Genomic DNA, 20,712 nt, shown 5'->3' with positions numbered 1-20,712 from the left:
ATCCGTATCCTTGTCGTCGCTCTCCACTTGTTGGGGGAAAATTGACCGTTTTACGATTTTAATTATATATGATGTGTACTTTAGAACTTATGCAAAATGAAACGCAAGGAGAGCGCGGCCATGCGACCACAAACTTATGCGTTGTCCCACTCTGACCCCCCCTCCACCCACCCAATTCCTCTACCGCCTAGACTTCCAGACCTCCCACACGCGGGGGGCTGGGTGCAGACAGCTGGGGAGCAGGAGCAGGAGCAGGAGACGGGCGTAACATGGTTAGCCACAATCTGACCGCAGAGCATGGCCGCAAATAGTTTTGGATATGCCAATGCCACGCACCACCCAACCACCCAACCACCACCCACCTTGCGCCTAGGGTTGCTGCACTAAAATTTCAATTTTCAACATTTAAGCACGTTACGGTTTACGAAAATGTAGTTATAAAGGCATAACATTCGGTTCCCCGGTGCTTCCTGCTGTCTGGGATATCTTTTTCGACCTCCGTAGGCACAATTATCGTGGACACTGTATAACAAATAGTAATATACTTTCGCCGTCAATTCTCATTGATAGCTAAATATTTAATGACCGGGAGTTTTCTGTTTGGCCAACTCTCAAGGAGTTTCCTTCGTTTTGGAGCGCCGCAGAGCTCCATTTAAATTTTATTTTGATAAATTGTAAACGTTGCGCTGCTCTGTTCTGTTTTGTGGCTGGAAAATCTGCTTAAATGGCCAACTGTAATTAAGTTTCGTTTTCGCTTTCTGTTTCTGGTTCTTTTTATAGTTATTTGTTACGAAGGTTTCTCGGTTCTGCTGCTGACACACAAAATGCCAACTGGGGACATTTTAGTGTTCCATTGGCCCTGGGGGCGGGGCTCGGCTGGGGTCGGTTAGTTTGTTGTGAGAAGGCAGGGCAAATGTCGCTTAATTAGTTATTAAAAGTTTCTCCATTATATTTTGTGCTCGATTCAGTTCCTTTTTTTTTACCCTCCTGCAGCCGCAGGCATTTTGTGGTTGACGTTGCTCAAAAGCATTTCTATTTTTTAAATTGGTTGACTTTGCAGATGAAAATTTAATCAAGAAGGTGTCTTTTCTTTTCAACCATTTCTTTTGATTAAATTTTATCACAATTCAGCTTTTATTTTGAACCGAAAGTATTGATACATTTCAAAAGAAGGCTTATAAAACATACGAAAAGGATATACAAAACTATAGGTGTGAACATTCCCATCCTGTAGAACCTGTTTGTTGCTGATCAGGATGAATCTCCTTCTCTCTAAACCCTCCGCATTATCCCATAACGGTTTTAACGACTTGATTCTATTACCTTGTCTGAGAGTGAGGGCAAAAACATGATGCAATAAAGATTGCTATTACAAAAAAGTGAAATTCAAATGTCAGTTGGCAGTTTGATATCTGTCCAAGCTTCAGTTGTCGCCGCATCCTTTAATCGGATCTCTCACTCTATCACACCAGCCAGCAGCAGCCAGGACCAGCGAGGACCAGCCAGGACCAGATACAGCTCTGCTGGCTGGATAATTCCCCGAAGGCTATGTAGTGGCAAGTTGTAAATAGGATATTTGGATTTTTTAGCTGTTCCATCGTCGGGTTGGCAACTCCGTAATTTCATTTGCCTCTGGTGGCATTTGTCCGCTGCCTTCATGCCGGACCACGTACGTGGTGGCCCGGCCCGGATTTCAGTTTCAAGTGCATGTTTATGCCACGCCCAGGTCATTCTGTTTCGCCCCGCCCGAATTTCATGGTGCAAAATGACCAACTACAGGAAATTCAATTTATTATGCAGCCTGACAGTTTTTAGCCATTCTCTCTCTAAGATGACAGCTGCTCCAGCGTCAGCTCCAGCCCCAGACCCAGCTATTGCTGCTGCTGCTTCTCCTGCTACGTAATTCTGACAGTTGCAACGAGTAAAAAAAGATGAGTGAACCTTGCGCTAATTCTGGCATCTGTCCGGCTTGGGGTTCTTCCTTTTTTGGACTCATTTTTCCTTTGGCTAAACTGCTTTCGAATGCGATGCGGCAGATGCATTTGAATTTCGCGCTGCGCTGCGCTCGAGCAGATTTTAATATTGGCAACGTCCTTGAAAGCATCGACTGCCGGACCGTACCGTACCGGACTGGGCAGTCATTACTCATACGCAGCGTGTGACACAATTACCATTTTGCATTATTCATTCCGATGCGGCTTGGCTAGATAAACTTGTTAGAAAACTTGCTGACAGCTGCCATGAAAATCTTAAATATTTAAATTTCCTGTCCACAGCGTGCCCCCTCCCTCCACCATCGGTCGAACCATCTCGATGGGAATTGCCTTTAACTTGTTGCAATTAAGTTGAATTTGAACTATTTAGAAGCACCAGCACTCATCGTGTTAGGCAGCTGGGAGGAGGCTCCTGGGTACCAAGGACCAGAGACCAGGGCCTGCCCTCATGCCGGTAAATTAAGCATAAAGCGCTTTTAGTTACAATCACGTTCGTCTCAATTAAACTACATTAAATTGAATTCAATTAGCAGAACCCAGGAACACGAAATGAAAGCAACATTGTCATTACGGTTAGGGGCGCCGATGGCAACGTCTTTTGCCCAGAGCCAAGGAACCAAGGGACTAAGGACTGTGGACTGTGGACTCAGGACCCAGGACCCGAGACTAAAGACGCAAAAATCTAGTGATGGCCTGACTGACAATTGACTTTCATTATTCCCTACATTCCTTGGTGCATTATTGAGGCCTGGCGCTGGGCATATTTGACAGAGACCAGAGACCGAAGACCAAGGAGCTGGCGAGGTCTTACTCCTTTGTGTTGCTCCTGGCTCCTGGCTTCTGCCTTCCGTCTTCTGTCTTGGCGTGTTAGTTTGCCTGTGTGTAATTAAGTTTAATATTTAATTTAATTGCATATAGACATACAACTACAGCGGCAATGTGCCTCATAAAAGGACACGCGCTGAGACAATGTTGGCCATTTTGTTACTGCTCACTGAAATTATGATGAAAGCACTGGCACAAGGCAGAGCCAAAGGCTTTTATACAAGGAGTGGTGGGAGGGAATGGGTTGCCATGGAATGGGATGGCATGGCGTAGGCGGACTCCTTAGCCCGACTCCCCAGAGCCATAAAGGTGAAGGTCAGTGTATAGCTTCCTCGAAACTGGAACGTGCCCGTCTTAGCCAGGACTTAACTTCGTGGATACTGCCACTCGGTGGGCTTGGCTGTTGGCCAGTTGGTCACTGACTTGCTTAGTTACTTCATTTTGCGTTGACCTCTTTCTGGGCTGCATTATTATCATTGGAGTTGCCCGACTGCCTTTCTGCCCGACTGCTTATATTATGTCCTTGGCATGGGATTATGGCGTGTTAGCAGGTAGTTCGTGGTCCTCCTCTCCATGCCGGGGACAGGAGTCGTCGTGTAATGAATTGTGTGTCGGGCAGCCTGATGTTTTGTTTGCTGCTCAATTTGCCAGGACAGTTAATCACATTGCGTGAAAGCTAATGTCATTAGGAGAGCTTCGTGCTGCCAACAACATACATATATAAATACCTTGTGTAAAGCATAAATCCCACGCACAATTTTATGTCAATGCCTACGCTTCTAATGTCTGTCTTCGAAGACTTACACTGGCTTAATGTTTAGTAAAGTTTGCAGTTTAAATAAAGATCAGCGTGGAGAAATGCAGGCGGATACTTAATTAATTATAATTCCAAACCCAAATCCTAAACAATGTTCCTTTCGATTGACATACAGCTTGGTTATAGTTTCATTTATTCATTGGCTGTTCCTTTAGAAAGTGGCGCTCTTCTGTCTCTTTTGACACTTTTGCATGGCAAATGAATTGCGGCATTTCAAGTTCCATCAACTTCCACCAACTCAAACAAGTTCTCAATAGCTGTACCTTAAAGGGGCCGACCCGAGCATATGTGAGAAGAAAACTTTACCATGCAAGCCATTGTTTTATCGTATCGAAATGGGGCGCCATGGCCGACCACAGACGCACTCCTATTACCCCCTTAACTGTTTGGCTAGGGCTCCGCAAGACTGCAACAATAGCCGCCAGCCATTGGGCGTATAAAAAGTTACATATGTATGATCCAACTTTCCTTGCCAATTGATGGGAGTGTGGGTGGGGGTGGGAGTGGGAGTGTGTGTATGGCCCGGGGGTCTTCAATTAATTTCATTTAGAGAGTGGCGCACAAAGATGCTCCCGGCTGTTGCTAAACACACCCAAACAATAGAATATATATGTACACCCGAACACCCAGCCCAGGCCGAGTACACTGCGGCGCATTCACAATATTTTCAATTAAGCTTGAACAATACCAGAGGAACAATAACAATTACAACATCTACGAGGAAACCAGAGTGGGAAAGTGCTTTAAAGGCGGCGTCCAGTGTTCGTAAAGGAGTCCGAATCATATAATACGTTTCCTTTGTCTGTGGATATGATAAGGTCAGGGAAGTAGAAGGAAATCTAAAACTAGTTTTGACTGTTTTTGAATGTATAACAGTATATATTATCTAAAGCTTTTCCTAACCAGCCCCACCACCAACAATACCACACCCAATCCCATCTAAACTTTAGCTAATTTTGAGCAACCTCTCATCTATCAATCTTACCCACTATCTTACCACCTTTGAGGGCAAGTATGTGTGGTCTGGGGTGTGCCCTGCCAATTAGGGAGTCACATACACACGATCATTTGGTAAATGAATAGCTGACAATGTGTTGAATTTGTTTGAACAGTCGGCAGAGGAGAGGCCCAAAGGGAAGTACCACAGCAGGCGTCACTTGATTCGATACTAAATTCTTGTCCATTGGTGTACATATGGCTGCATATGTTGATGTTAAGCTTCTGGTTATGGTTATGGCAGACAAAAGTTTTGTATTGCATTAGTTTGGTCAAGGAATAATAATTAAATTCCTTCCAAAGCACTGGCCAGTAGCCACATATTTGCTGGCCTCCACTTATCTGCCAGAAGCTCCCATTTCCAGTCCCTCAGCTACATCTGACGAATACATGTGGAGGGGTGGGGGGCCCAAATTATCAGTGTGCCATGCAACAATTTCCAATACACAAATTGGCAATCTAATTGCAGTTGCAGGTTGTGTGCCCGCACCGCATCTCGCATTGCAGTAAGGGCAGCACAGCGTAAGTTCAAGTTGAGTTTTGAAAGCTCTTGGTCAACACACGGCTCTATCAAATATTTATAGCACTCGCCGAGGTCATTAACATTCATTTAGCTGAAAAACAAAGCCATGAATAAGCAATTTAACAATTACAAATGCCTAAGCAGGCCCAGACAAAGGGACGGACCGGACGGACAGGTTCAACTTCCTAAGAAATGCCCCAGTCCAGTGTGTGAAAGACAAAAGACTCGACTCAGACTCGAGCACACTCCGGAAGTGCTTGAGAACAACAGAATAGGAGTCTCCAGGCCACTCCAGTTTCAACTCGGCAATCAAAGAGTCAACAGTTTGCCATAAAAATGCTGGCAACCAGATACGATACAAACTGCAATTCAAACTATGCACGTGTTAATTATTTATGCTCGGGTCCCCTGGTCCCCACCCCTACCCCACAGGAGACATTCCACGCCCCAACCCAACCCGATAAATATGTTGGCCAGGCCATAGGGAGCTATCGCCTTGTAAATTCCTTCCACCAAAAAGAGTTCCTCGTATAAATTATACAAATTATTATTTAACTTCCAGCTGCACAGGCGACTTGGGTTGCAGTTGCTGTTGTTTTACCCTGACATAGGAGAGTATACTCTTTCAAAGAAGTTGGCAATGCCGTTAAAGAAGCATGTCTTATTGGTGTCTTAAGTATAGCTGAAAGAGTATCTAAAGCTGCGACCGTGAAGCAGGCCTATCCTTGTCCAAGAGTCTGGCGAGTGCTGGTTAAGGCAGAAGTTATGCACAGACAAATCGCTTATTTAGATTAGAGCTGACATCTGTGGAGGGGGAGACAGAGCCAGAGAAGAAGGTGAGAATGGAGACGGCACGCAGGCGCAGATGCATAGAGGCCTGCCCAACTGGTTGCAAGATCTTCATCCCGTGGCAATTTGCTGCTTCTTCTGGGAGTTGTTTGCTCTCCTGCAGTCTGCCCCTGGGGCGTGTCGGCGTTGTTGAACAAAGTGTCTACTTAGGTTAGAGTCTGGGCACTCTGCCGGGGCTCCTGGCTAATGGATGCTCCAGGTAATTGGCACGGGGAGGCAGGCGATCATTTTCAATTAGAGAGCGACCATCTGGGGCGTGAGTTATACGCTGTTGTGGGTAAGACGGTAGCTTGATTTTGATTATACGGATAAGTGGGGTAGAATCATTTATAAACTCAAATTTAACGAACCAATGACTGGAAGCACTTACAGATTGTTCCTAGATTAGCGTTCGTTATAAATGGGGCTGTATTCAGCAGTGCCCTGGAGTGAGTTTTGGAGTTGTCTAGACTTGTGATTCCACAGGGAAAAACGAAAGCCAAAGGTCTCCGCTACACTTTTACCTGACTGCGCATTTGTCATAATAAAATTAGCATTTGCCAGGGTCAACAGCAGCCAGGCAGAAAGGGACCGTGAAACACAGTGCAGGATGGGCCAGAGCAGGACCCTGCAGGACAGAGCCCAGAAGCACAGAGGCACTGAGGATGCAACAGAGGCCAACTGGGAATGGCAAAGAGACTTATCAGCGTGTTGACAGACCAACCAACGAAGGAAGCAACCATCGGACCAGGGCCTAGGTTAACGTTTTTCCATTTCTTTGCCTTTGCCATTTAGAATTTTCTTTCGTTGGGCTTGTTCATGTGCCACGCCTTGTTTGGTATTCTGTAACCGTTTCCTGTCTGGCTGATAAACAGGAAAGTACATACACTGTACACAACGTTTGCAAATCCTGCAATGGATTTTGAGCAGATCCTGAAAATAATGCTATTTATGTTGACCATTCGGGATTCTTAGGTGACAAAGTCTTAAGAAAAAGTCAATCTGCTGGTTTGAAATACTATATTCGAAACTAATCTGATTCCGGCTCTATTGACTCAAAATATTGGTCTCCTAATTCCGCACACGGGTTAATTTTCAGTGTAGCTATCACCATACAAAAAACTAAATGAAATGGCCAATTCAATTTAAACTCTATTACCCGGCAATCGATCTGCAATTCACTTTCCAACTGTTTCCAGAATGGAGGTTATCCTTTAAATGTGCAGCAAAATGTCCAACAAAATGCTTTGAATTCTTCAAATTCTCAACATTGTGAAAATACTTTGATACTGCTGACTCGGCGGAAAGAGTTTTGTATGTAAAGAGAAATCAAATCACGTACAGATTCCGTCCGTGGTCTGGCCAATATCTGCTGACCAATTTCACTCAACTGCAACAAATCAAAGAGCAAAATGTTGCTCTCCGAGAGCAGCAGGAGCCAGAGCAGAGCAGGACCATGCCCCAGCCCGAGTGCTAAATAAATTGAAAATTCTAAAATTTTAATAAAAATTGTCGCAATATTGCAATAAAATGATTGCATGATTGCTCGCACCTCTTCCTCCGGTCTCTTCCATCCACATTCTGATTCTCAGACCCTCTATGGCCCCTCTATGGCCGCTCACGTTCCGTTCCCCGAATGCAATTGCATTTTTTCAAACGCCAACTGAAATACTATTTTTGATAAATGTATCTCCACGCTCTTTTCTGTCTCTCCTACCTCCTGGCTGTGGGTTTGTCGCGGTTGTGTGGCAGTTGAGTGGGGGATTTTGTTGCTGCTATCACATGCAGCACACTCTGGGGCAGGGGCAGTGGCAGAGACAGAGGCATCAATGCTCGGTGTGACATTGTTTGTGTGTGATTTTGTAACTGATATTTAAATTGTTCAACTTAGTCAGCGACGTGTTTGTCTGCCTTCCCTCGTCCGTCCGTCAGTTATTTTATTTTTTCCTTTTCACAGCCTTTCCATTTTTTTGGGTTTGCCATGTTTTATTCGATTGAGCTGCTGTTTGGGATTAACTTTTTATATAGAATAAAATAAATTGGTGGAAAACCAAAATATCTTTGTATTTCAAGCTCAGACCATTAAATGATATTGTACATTAAATAAGAAGAAGTGAGAGGTCTCTTGTCTATACAGTAATAATATTTGATTACACACTAGTTCTGGATCTGACGGATATTGGGTATGAAAATCATTGAATATTTGTTTATGCAAAAGTTTTTCCTAATTTAACCTTGCCAACCATAAAACACTCTATATTTTATTGGGTTTTTTAAAGCCACACAAAATATTATTTTAATTGAATTGCCTGCAATTTTTAAAGCGAACTATTATATTAATTGGTAATATATACGCGCTTGAGGATGTGCACAAAAAAGAGAAACGGAAAGCAATGTTTTTGCGGTGCTCGTTCGATTTTGACAGATACATAATTAGTTTTTGCAGAGCCAAAGGCCGCAGGTGCAGTGGCTGCCACCCACCGTACGTGGGCATTATTTTTGTTTGAATCCCGTAAGAGCTATCTATGAGTGTGGTCTGGGTTGGGTTGGGTTGGGTATTTTATGGCGGTGGGGAAACGAATGAATTTATATAAATGTTTATGGATATTTACCTCGTGCTGCAGCGGCGCCAATGCAGAGGCTGACGAGCAGCAGGCGGCAGAGCCAACTGGATGTCCTTGTCGCCATTTTGTCGAGCTGCGAGAATGGCGGCATCTTTGGCGCCATTGCGTTTTGCTTTGCCAAAAAAATGTCACAACAACTGCAAAGAGAGTGGCGAGAAATGGTAGAAGTGTTGAGATATTTGCTGAAAATTCGCTGGCAGTCCCTGTACTGCGTGGGGCGTTGCCTCCTTCCGCCAGCCGAACCGTTTGATTTTTTAAGAGCTTCGAGTGAATTTAATGCACGGCATTTAGTTTCAATTATAGTCTCTACACCCCCCATCGTTCAGTCGAGGCAATTTTGCGCGCCATAAAATTCAAATCAATTTCGCTAATTAGCAAAAGTCTCAAGTAATCAGAGAGATACCATGGGGGTCGGGTCCCCTCTCTGGTGCTGGCTGCTAGCTGCTGGCTGCTGGCTGCCGTAGTAAAATGAATTACCCCGTCGAGCAGGAAGCCAGCAAAAGCGAGCAGGAAGGTGCAATGCATGAGGAAATGTTCCCTTGTTTCATTCCGCGCCGATGCTGCTCACTTTTTTCATGTGCCTCCTGCTCCTGCTCCTGTTGCTGCTGCTGCTGCTGCTGCTGCTGGGAGGCATCTTCACGCCTCGTTCGGTTTCATTTCCACAATTTCCATGCTCACATCCTTTGTCAGCTAGAGCACTTTCCCTAGCCGGGGGCCATTATCTTCCATTGGCTCGCCCTCGCACCCAAAGCCCATTTAATAAGTTAATTGTTACTACTGTTGCACTTTTGCCGCTTTTGAATTTATGATTAGCCACAACCACCGCAGCGAGAAGCCAAGTGCTCGAGGACTGGGTCCAAAGCCACTTCTAAGACGGTGACTCCGACTTGGTCCACTTTCCTGTCGCGGCTTGAACGCCTCTGCCTCTGTCTCTGTCTCTGTCTTGGTAAGTTTGCCTTAAGCCCGCACTGACATTCCACATAAACGTCAGCTGTGGTCCTGCTGCGCTCGCTTTATGTAGTCCGACTTTTATGCATTTCTAGTGCTTCGCTTCCTCTCTGATAGAATTCATGGCTGCCAACGACTCGACATAGTCCCGTTTCCCTGCCCCTATCCAATTCCGCTCTCTCATCTTGGCCAAATGTCCTCCCAGTCATTATTGTCGTCTGCGTTTTTACTGGCTGTTGCTGCCGCTTTTTCTGCTACTACCGCTCCTGCTCCACTGGCTGACTTTGTGTCAACTTCATAATTATAGTTTTCTGTTATTTTCTTATATTTTTTTTTCGACAAAAGTTTCTACTATGAGCAAGTCCCGGCCGGGCCGGGCACAGTGGATAAAAGTTGTTGGCCAAGTGTATGTATGAAGTTTCTGGATATTGATTTGGTGTCCAATAAGTTTGTTTATATGATTATTTGTTAACCAAGAGATGATTGCATGACTGCTTGGGGAATTCATAGTACAAGGATTTTTTCTAACTGGCAAACTTTATCAACTTTATTCTTCTTCTTCTCAGAAATTATACATAGTTCATGAACCTATTCCACTCTCTACTATTAATCAAAATAAACTAACTTTGGCATGACTGTACCCCAATCGTACCCACTGTCATTCCAGATACAGTTGCATTATAGAAGCCATACACATAAAGCGGCGGCAAAGATTCTATTAACCCAAGAAATTATGATAAATGAAAACTTATTACGAGAAGTCATTAAGATTCAAAGAATTAAAAACTTAAAAAAGCAAAACTGAAAATGAAGCAAAGTCGCCTTCGACTTTGCCTTTGCCATCGCCATCGCCTTCGCCATCGCCATCGCCTTCGCCTAGCTGATGTTGCTGCTGTTGCTGCTCCTGTTGCAGCATCATCAACGTTGCTATGCGTTGGGGGATAAGGGTAGCTAGGCGGCAGCCGTACAAAACTGTCGGCGACTTATAACAAAGCTGAGAGGGGGCGGGGGGAAGCCCCCCTCCCCCCAGACGGAAGGCCTGCGTCAATGGCAGAGCGCTCTTCCTTTTAAGTTTCAACTACTTCGGCGGCAAAGGAAAGTCATAATTGTTAATGGGCTTTCAGCTTCAACGAATTTTTACTGCAAAAATATATCTTTAGAGAGTGCGTAGGTGTGTGTGTGTGTGTGCTGCATAAAACAGTAAAATTCTGTTTAAGTTTTAATTAGATTTTTAATATTTTCGAATGCGAAATATGACAGGCAGTAAGTTTGATTAAAAAACTTTCACTTTATGCATGATATATGTTGAATCATTTTTTTGTTTATTTCATTTGTATGATTTTTCATATATTTTTTGTTTGTGAGACTTCCGCCTGCCCGCCTGCCCGCCTGGTTGGTTTAATGAGCTGGCTATTAAGGCGGGGACAGATAGAGAGAGTGAGAGAGAGAGAGAGAGAGCAGGCGCATCATCATTACGCAATGTCAGTTGGCACTTTTATCAATGTTTCCTGTCAGTTTCGAGAACTTTGCGCCATGTCACAACGTCACGAGTGTCAGCGCCAGCGATTTTCATATTCACTGTGCATTTTTATCAGCCATTTGCCGACTCATTAAGCCAACGTCAATGCTCTTCTCCCGTCCGTCCGTCCGCTGCCTGCCATGTCTGCCCAGGTTTTGGCCCTGGCTTCGGGCCCTGTCTCCGATGGATGTCTGATGGCCTGGCTGCATTTAAAAACGTCACTGCCGATTGAGTTTTACATGCTTTTAATTGACGTCGTCATGTAATGAAATTCAATTTATACTGCACGCCATTAATAGTAATTCATACTGAAGCAATGTAGTTTTTGCCCACCTCCGAGGTAGGGCCACCGTCAGCCCCAGCCCCAGCCCCAGCTCCGCTCATGTCAAGTCAAGTCCCTGACATGAATATGCAGCACGTGAGCAGGCGGGTTCGTCGTCACGAGTGTGAATGGGTTCAGCACGTACCTAGGTACAGTATCGGCGGACAGTCGTCTTGGCAGCTCTCGAACAAGACAGAAGAATGCCATAGCACTTTCAAATTGAAAATTGAAAATGCGTAATGCCAGTAGATGGCTGCATGTTTGCCACTAACATGTTTTCGAAATGAAATTGTTCCTGGGAGGATTGGATCTTAGCTTATCTCTTGGCCATTTATGGGCAAAGACTTGTAGACTTGTTAATTGAATTTATTAGCGGTACGTGCAACAATGATTCACCCATGTTTGGGTGGGGATACCCCAGCTGGTCTGGAAATTTGCATTTAATGACTTGCCCAGTAGTCGGTCAGACACTGGCAAAAATCAAGTTTTGGCTTGAGAAATAAAAACGATTAACAGCCACTTATATATAATTTAACGACCATTTTAAAGCCATTATCAGACAGATCTGGATATCTTAAAGTCGCGTGCCACAAAAAAACACAAAACAAATATACTTGTACGCTCATAATGATGAAGATGGAGCCGAGGGGGAGAGCAGAGTCGGAAAGACGAGTCGAGTGTCACGACTTCAATGAAAATTAAAAATCACAGCATGCATTCAAATTGTGGCCAAAGCATTTTAATTAAAGTCTGTCCGCCAGCGACACAACAATCTAAATTGTTGTTCATTCACCAAAATATTAATTGACTTTTCCGATGGTCGCCTCGGTGGCCGGGTCGAAACATCATTAACGTAAATATAATTACGTGACAATTTGATGGTTTTTCGTCCGCTCTTTGCCGTGCACAAATCACAAATCAAAAAGCAAAAGCAAAATTAATTACACACAGCCCCAGTCCCACTCACAGCCCCCAAAACGCCAACAGTATCGAGGCGTGCCGAGCCACCCAAGGGATCAATCAGTCGCAGTCGCAAAAGGTGAACAATAAAACGCTGCATGGCCAAATCCCGTCGACATTTATACAAACATGGCCCAGACCAGGGCGAGTCCACTGTCCGCCATCCGCCATCCGACATCCACCCTTCCGCTGTGTCCAGTCAAGCGGGCAGGCTCAAAAAAAAAAGGGTCGTCGACGCTGTTTAACTTTGAAAAATTAAAATCCACTTGGGTCCCCCGAACCAGCAACCACCAGCACATCCCAGCCACGGAAAGTCTCGCATTTTTCAATGGCCAAATAATAAAGTCCCCAAATGTCAGTTGGGAGTTATAATCTGTTTGCCGCTTTTTCACGGTCGCCATTTGACTGCCCAAAGGACACCAGCAGCGGTATCGGGTATATGCGTTTTGTGGAGACACTTGTCGCAGTGGAATAGTAAATGAAAATTTTGATGAGACACTAATTAAAGTCTCAAAGCTGAGAACGTTTTAGACTTGTTTTAAAATTATTAGGGTATTTCCAGCTTCGACTTCTCATATATCGTTTAATTTTCTTGTTTTTCTTTTCGTCTGTTTTGGGATCTGTTCTGTGATTTGGTCCCTCCTAGAATGTCGATTAAATGAAACGTAAATTTGCAGCAATTACGCGGGTAAATATGCATTAAAATAAATTTGCATGCAATTATTTTTGGCACATCAAAGTCTCATCAAATTTATCAAATTATCTTGGGTGCCGATTTGTTTGTTATTTTTTTTTGTTTGTTCCACCCCCTCCCTCTATATCGGCTGACATCCTAATTGCCAACTAAAACAATTGCAAATTAGTTGACTGACTTTGATGATGTCTGTGTTCCTTCAATGAACCAATTTGTTTTGGGATCCGCTGAGGTGTTAATGCCACAACAACAGAATGCTCGGTGGGAGCATCTCGTTTATCAAGCTGAGGACATAATCTTTGATTTCGGGTTTGTCTCCGTCTCCTCATCGGTTGTAGCATTGTGTTGGCATTTTATGATAAATGGGCCACGAGCTGGGAAATGGGGCGGGTCCCTCGCTTGTCTTTCGCCCTTTGTTTTGCTGGTTTGTCGGCTGTAAAGCGGCTTAAAGTTTGATCTGAATGTTGGTCAAAGAAGTACCCCAGAACCTAGAACCCAAAAGAGAAACATTGTCTTTGCTAACCTAATTTTCAGACTCATCTTTTGCGAGTTGTGTGAGTCATTTGTTATCCCGTCTTCTGCAAAAAAACCAACAAAAATATATCCTCTCCTCTCAGCTGGTCGAACATGTGCCTCGTTTTAAATAAGCATTTAACATTTTCCCTCTACATTTGAAACCATTTCCATACCCTGCCGAAGGATATTATGAGCTGTCGGAAGTGTTTGTAACAGAACTCTTTATTGTGTTCCGTCTGTATATAATAAAAGTCGGATCATATGTGGCTATCCTAAGAACTGTATGCTTGGACAAATATTATTAGCGACAGGACCTTGTAAGGGTATGCAAAGGTTTGACCTTTCTTGATATCTTGTTTCTTCTTGATTTGCCCTAAACTTGGTAGCATTTTTTCTTCTTGATTTCTCTGGCTCCGTTTTGCATATATTTCCCGGCGAATTAAAAAAGCGCACAGTTTTGTTGGAGGAGATAAGCTACTCAAAGATTTACGACACAGTCAGAGAGACACGCTGCTGCTTCTTCTACTATCGCTGTAATGTTGTTCTTGTTGCTTTTGTGCGAAATTTGACTAAAATAGGAGTGGGTTCCGAGGGAGGGAGAGACGCATAAACAAGGCAAAAGCATTTCCAACGATTTGGCGTGACAAATCCGGCACGATTTGGAGCTGTCCGTGCCGCCGTGGCAGACGCAACTTTGTAGCAGATTTATATGCAATGCCAGTGGAAACGGTTTATCACTTTGGCCTATGCCTGTGCCTGTTCGTACCTTTTTGATTCTACTGCTTGCTACCCATCCCAGACCCGAACTTAAGACCCAGTTCCGCCTAGGGCCAAAAGGTTGAAATTTTTCGAAGACAAATTCCCTTTAGATTTAGTGCAATTTCATTTACTTTTGTCTTGGCATTTAGTGAGATTTGTAAGGCAGTTGCTTAAGACGGCTGTCAGAGCTGGAGCTGGAGATGGAGCTGGAGATGGCTAGATGGGTCTGGTCTGGCATATCCGCTTTCATTTCACACAAGATTTGATTGCCCAACTGTGGAGAATGCACAGTTGCCCTGGACAACCTAACCGATTGTTAGCATTTTGTTCTCATTTCCATTTCCATTAAATTAACTTTGAGCGAGTGTCGAGCGTGGTCGTTGTCCCCGGCAACCCACTGGAAATGCGTCTGATCTTCGGAATCATTAGTGGACCTGGGAAAGTTCTCTTTTCAGGGATTTTAAAGTACTCCTATGTGTTCTTTACTCAGTTTTGAAATGAATATGGAAAAGTGCTTGCTCATTCAGCTTAAACTTTGGCCAAAAGTTCAGGCAAATGTAGAAATTCCTAATGATGCGAAATTTTAATTATATCTCCAATACATCCACAGACATATACCGGGCTAAAGCTGCTGCCTAGACCTTTTTGATGTCAATCACTCAGGCGCTTAAGGAGCTGTCATGCCCGACTACTCCTAATAGGACCTCGTCGGGGCGTCTGCGTCTCTGGTAGATGTGGCATCTTTGAGGGCGACGGCGCCAAAAGAATTTAAATTAGCCAAGGCCCTGGTTGCCAGTCGGAGTCGGTGCAATAGACTTGGCTAAAAAGTTACCCACTTGAGCCGGTCTCGACCAGGCCTGACTTTGCTAATGAATCATGAATTTCTCAACACCATTTTTTACATCAGTTGGCTTTGTTTTTTTTTTGTTTTGTTTTTTGTTTAATAAGCGTAAAACTTTTTGGCAGCCCCCAATTTTCGTTTCTGCTTTCCGCCTGCTCTGCTCTGCTCTGCATTTCAACCAATTAGTTGGTTTGTTTGCCGATGCTGCTGTTGTCCCTGATTGACAGGCAGTCTCGAATGCTCCAATTGCTCCGTTGCCAAGTGACGAGGGATCCATTCGCTCTGAGTCTGCATGCAAGCCACTCCAACTAACTTGGCCGGAATCTGTCAGGGCGTGACTAATACCTGATCTTTTTCAAGGTTTACTTTTCACTCTGTTGCTCGTCCGTCGTTCGTTTTGCCTTTTTAAATTGGCCAAAAGTTTTTCCGGCAGCAATTGAAAGACTTGTCTGAGGACACGCCTCCACGCACGCCCCTCCAATTGTCATTTTGAAGTTTTTCGTGTCTCATGTGTGTCTGTGCTCGGAAGTGTTGCCGGATGACAACTTCCTTCAATGTTGAGCAGGTATTTTATATGATTTTCTCACGCCACCAGAATTTAGTGTTTTATGGTTGTTTTTCTTGTATTCGAATCGCATTTGCTGTTGCCTGTGACAGCTCTATAACTCATCAATATATATTGAAAATAGTTGTGGTTAAAGTGGTCTGTTTTTGACACAATTCAGAGCAGACGAACATTCACATGTGCGCATTTGGTTTTAAGTTACAAATGAATAGGTTTTAACAAGCTTTGGTTCATTTTCATCGACAAACTCCTAGACTCTCATCAACATTGACTGCCAAAAAGTTGAAAACATTTTAAAGACTTTATATATTTATTTTTATTCATGGTCATAACTTCCCTTAACATCTACCTCTGGCAGTTCTTTTATTAAAAGTCAGAGTTCTACTTCTATTTCAATGTCATACATTATGCATTGTTTCATTCGATTAATATTCGGTTTCAAATGAGTTTCTTTTGACACAAGTTTTGTTCATTGCTTACTCGACTTTCCCCCAATGCGGCCACGACGGGCATATAAATTGGCTTTTAATGCCAAGCATTTGAGTTTTGGAACTGGTCGCACCGTACCCGTACCGATGCTGGCCATCTCAGAGCCCAGACAATGTCCAAGTGATTTGTTTAACTGGGCGAATCTTTCACAGTTGGTCGCACAGCAGTCAAGTGGATTAGGTCTCTGTTAATGACGGGGATTCTATCTGATTTAGTGCCGAAATTGAACGGAATTGAACGGAAGAGAAAGAGTCTGATTTCAGGCGGAAGAATAGAGTCCAACGTTTTTATGAGCCAAAGAGGTGACAGTTTTTGTCGAAAATTGACATTATGTATGCGAGAATCGTTCGCGAACATGTTGCCTGACAAGCCATAAGAATATATTGCCATTTGCTTCTGCCTCTGCTTCTGCCGTGCCAACATTTTTCCCCCGTGTGCTGCTGGTACAACAGTGCGTATGATTTTTATAAATGCCGTGTCGTTGTCGCAACAGGAAGGCAGCGCACAAAAGCAAGCCGAATTTGCTCTTTTCTTTGTCCTCACATGAGTGTGTTTGATATATACCCAGATATATATATATAGATCCTTGTGTGTATATATGGTCCCCCGACTGGCTTTTTGTCGTGCCCAAAATCAATCCCGGTCGTGTATGAATTTTGCACGGCTTCTATTTTTTGCCATCAAACTTCTACCCCAGCCCAAAGGAATTTCATCTCCCCAATCAATTGACTTTTTGTGCTCGGGCCGGGGTAAGAGTGGTTCTTGGCAGAATGTTTTGGCGTTTTGTCATGCCGCTTATTATAAAAAATACCAGCAAAAACTGATTTGTCAAGGCCATACAAATATTTACCCTCACACAGCATTAAATGAACATTCTTCCTTTATTGCACAGGTATACTCATAGCCCTTCCTGGATGATGGAGCAAATGGTTATGAATGTGTTTGGGAAGGGGAAAGGTCTGCTGACTTGCCCGATATGTGGAGGTCTGCAATGGAATCCTGTCGATTAAGTTGATTATCATGCTGAAGGAGGCGCAGATTCCATTCGTGTGCGAGAGATGGGTACATCTAAATATTATTAAATGAGCGAAAACCTAACCAAATGTAGCCCCGACCTAATTCTGAATAGTTCCCAACTAGTATTTGCAATTTGCATTTTCAATCAGAGTCTTCGTGAGGAAGTGGAAACAATATCGATGACAAGCGACTAGAATGACGATGACGCTGGCGATGATGATAATAATGATGATGATGATGATGGCAAGGACTCATAGACTTGTTCGTGCTGCAAAAACTGGAAAGCAATGTGTAAAGGCGACGAAGAGCTCCGAGTTATGTTTTGTTTGTGTAGAACTAGAGAAAACTCTTCAAGCACGAATGCCCCACAGTCACACGTTCAAGTGTGGAGCAGAATTTTCACTCTGCTGCTGTCTGTTCGTGGGATGTGCTGTGCTTCTGTTGTCATATTTTCATCACACTTCAGGTGTGAAATAAACACACACGCACCTGAATCTACAGAACCGTACGAGTATCTGTGTGTCAATGTTTCTTGGAGCTGAAGAAGCGTAGTGTAGGTCGGAATATTTGCTCACAATCTTCTTTTTTTTTCCGGGGGTTAGACCAGTTTTCTTAGTTTGTAACAACAGCTTAATTTCTTAGTTGCCAAAGCAAACTTCAAGTTTCTTTCCATCTTTGTTTGTTTAATTTTTGGTTCTCTCCGGCTTTCTCAGCCATTGGAAATTAGTACGCTCCAAGACGATGCCGGAGCCGGTGCCGGAGACGGGTCCGGCGTACATGTTGCTATGTGTTTTGCATAACTAATGATTGAGAGCAGTCTCCAGTCTCTGGGGCTGGCTTAAGGAGCTTGTCCCAGTTTAATGGGAAAACAATGAACTCTTTATTATTGGGAAATCGCTTAACCAGCTCCATCTCTGGCATAGTCTCGTACTGGCGTTTTAATTAAAAACTTCTGGGCAAACCACAGTCGGCCGGAGAGTCAGAACAAATATTTGCCTGTAGTTTTGTGACCAGGCTTCTGTTTAATTCTGCCCAAATAGTGCGCAAATACAATCACAATCACACGAGCACATAATATCCGATTTCAATTGGAAGGAAAACCTATTAGAAATTATTTCCCTCTACTAAATATTTGCTCGATTGTGTGCGCATCTTTGTTATTGCTGCTAATGCCATTGTATTCAATGAAAGTCCTGCTCCGCCACCGCCACCGCCACGTCCCGCCCTGCCTCGAAAAACATTTCCCATACGAGTAATAATTGTCGGTGGCCCCTGCCCCCTGTCCAATCCCGTTATTTGTATAGATTTTAAGCCTTGAATTTTCGTGTTGGGTCAAACATGCCCTAGTCCTAGTCCTGGTCCGATTCCCTGTGTGTGTCGGGCATACATGGCGTATGCGTTCTGTTGATTTAGTTGATTGGCTTAAAGGCGTGACCTCACCAACGCTACCAACAATAATTGTCTGGATATCCAGCTATTTGCTATTTGTTTGCAACCATTCAATTAGCCAGCTCTTACCTTTCTGCTCTGCTCCTTTAGTGCTCCTTCGTCTCCAATCAAATACGACTCCTGCAAGAGAGAGAGAGGAGGTGAGTAAAAGATAAGTTTCTGTAAGAAAATTATATTGTATCTTCAATTTAATCAAGTCTTAAGGTTTGGCATTGTTTGCCCCGCATACCAGACCGGAATTGCAATTAATAATCAAATCTGTGGTTGGAAAATATTTTATTACATTGCATTTCCCCTTGGGATGCTTCAATTAATATGATATGGGTTCGGTTACTGCTTTCCTTGGGGCTTCCCTCTCCCAATCATATAACATTGCGGCTCAAACTTCTCGCTCCTGAAAAACTTTTTCAGATGCAAAATACGGCGGGAATTTAGTTGGGGTTTGTTTAGTGTTGGACTTTTTTCAGCGATGGATCGTTGTTTATGGAGTGTCCAAAAGTGTGCGATGGGATGGGATGGGAGGGTAGGGGATGGGATGGGATGGGATGGGACGGGTATGGACTCCTGTTTGTTTGCCTTTCATGTTAATGGACTTTACGCGCACATGGACACAGCCATGCAGGCGATATAAAAAGCTGCAGGAGCAGCCTTTGCCGTCGAAAGCCTTTTTTTCTACAGCCATGAACTGCATAGAGACATAGCATAGACAGACATGCCATATATACGACATAGAAAGCCCGATATATGCATAGAGGCTGCCTTGTCCGCCCAGCTGTTACCATTTGAATGTGTTGCACGGTGAGGGAAGAGCGGGGCAGCGAGAGGCGGGGATGGGATGGGATAACGTTTTGTTTTTATCGATGCTTTATCGTTTAAAGTTTTCCATCAGCATAAATCGAGGGCAGAGCGGCATAGTCTACCACAGTTTTTCATTAGATTCTGACGTGACAATGTTACGTATACTTAATATTTATACTAGTTGCTTAGGATCGGGTCGTAAATAACAACCACAAAACGCTAACACACACATGTACACATGTATACACTTGCAACATGCTGCTCGACAATTATTTGTGTTGCTGCAACACGCCAAATAAACATTTTTTTCACGGGATTGTTGTCGAAGAAGTGAGACAAAAGTCAACATAAAAATGAAATACAGGGCAATAATATTTGTGGAACATGTGCGGAGAGTAAGAGGGAAAGCTCTAGGGTTGGTTGGTTCGCTCTCCCACCCCTCACTCTCTCTCTATACATACAATATAGTATGTTGTATACCCTCTGAAAGGTTATTATGATTTCCTTCCTTTTGTTTACTGATGTAGGAGCAACCAGTCCAATGGTTTTCGGAATAAAAAATTCTATTTCTTAAGAATTTCAAGCAATATCATTAAAAATTTAGCTTAGACACACTAGACCTTTTTCGTAGATGCATGAGGGCTAAGAAAGGGTATCTAGCGTTTCGGTTTATAAAGCAAGGCATCCTTTCTTGTGTGTCTGCTTCTTTGTATGTCCATAAGTAGGGAACGATTTCGGCTCGCTGCCAAAATTAATAAACTTTTTGCACCTTCCTCTGGCACGGAGAACTGCTCGTTTTTGTGCTGTTTTACCAAAGTGCTTTTTTATTGCGCGATTTTCTCAATAAAATGCGATGAGATTATATTCCAGCTGCAGCTCATTTCCATTATTAATATTCTCCTGCTCTGCCATTATGTAAATATCCAACAATGTGACCTGCATATGCTGCGCTTTGGCTTTTAATTTGAGAAACTTTCACACAAAAAAGGTATAATAAACCTTTCATACTCATATGCGTGTCTCCGCTCCCAGTATCTGGGCGTTGGACCAATGCAAATATTGGCTCTAGCAAACAACATCAACAGTTTTGTGTGCCCTGGCCGGACTGGACGGAATAATGAAATTTCTTTAATTCTCTTCCGGCATACAAACATCTGGACCGGTACTGAGCTAGAGCCAGGAACCCAGGAGTCCGCAATTTTTAATTAAAACGCACCAAATCGAGCTT

General features: G+C 43.6%; 1 protein-coding gene across 2 annotated transcripts in view; it reads right to left on the bottom strand.

Annotated features, from left to right (window-relative positions):
* Mur89F (Mucin related 89F) overlaps window positions 1-20,712 on the bottom strand; it is a 48,000-nt gene that overhangs the window by 7,697 nt on the left and 19,591 nt on the right. For both annotated transcript variants that reach the window (XM_033385916.1, XM_033385917.1), the window contains exons 3-4: window positions 18,756-18,806; window positions 8,596-8,744 (exon numbers count right to left, since the gene is read on the bottom strand). In XM_033385916.1, coding sequence (XP_033241807.1) covers window positions 8,596-8,710 — 115 coding nt within the window. In that variant the 5' untranslated portion in view covers window positions 8,711-8,744; window positions 18,756-18,806. The remainder of the gene's footprint in view (window positions 1-8,595; window positions 8,745-18,755; window positions 18,807-20,712) is intronic.

Source organism: Drosophila pseudoobscura, chromosome 2, assembly GCF_009870125.1.
Source record: "Drosophila pseudoobscura strain MV-25-SWS-2005 chromosome 2, UCI_Dpse_MV25, whole genome shotgun sequence".
Lineage (NCBI taxonomy): Eukaryota > Metazoa > Arthropoda > Insecta > Diptera > Drosophilidae > Drosophila > Drosophila pseudoobscura.
The sequence above is the reverse complement of the archived record's forward strand: the minus strand, read 5'-3'. Positions and strand labels throughout refer to the sequence as shown.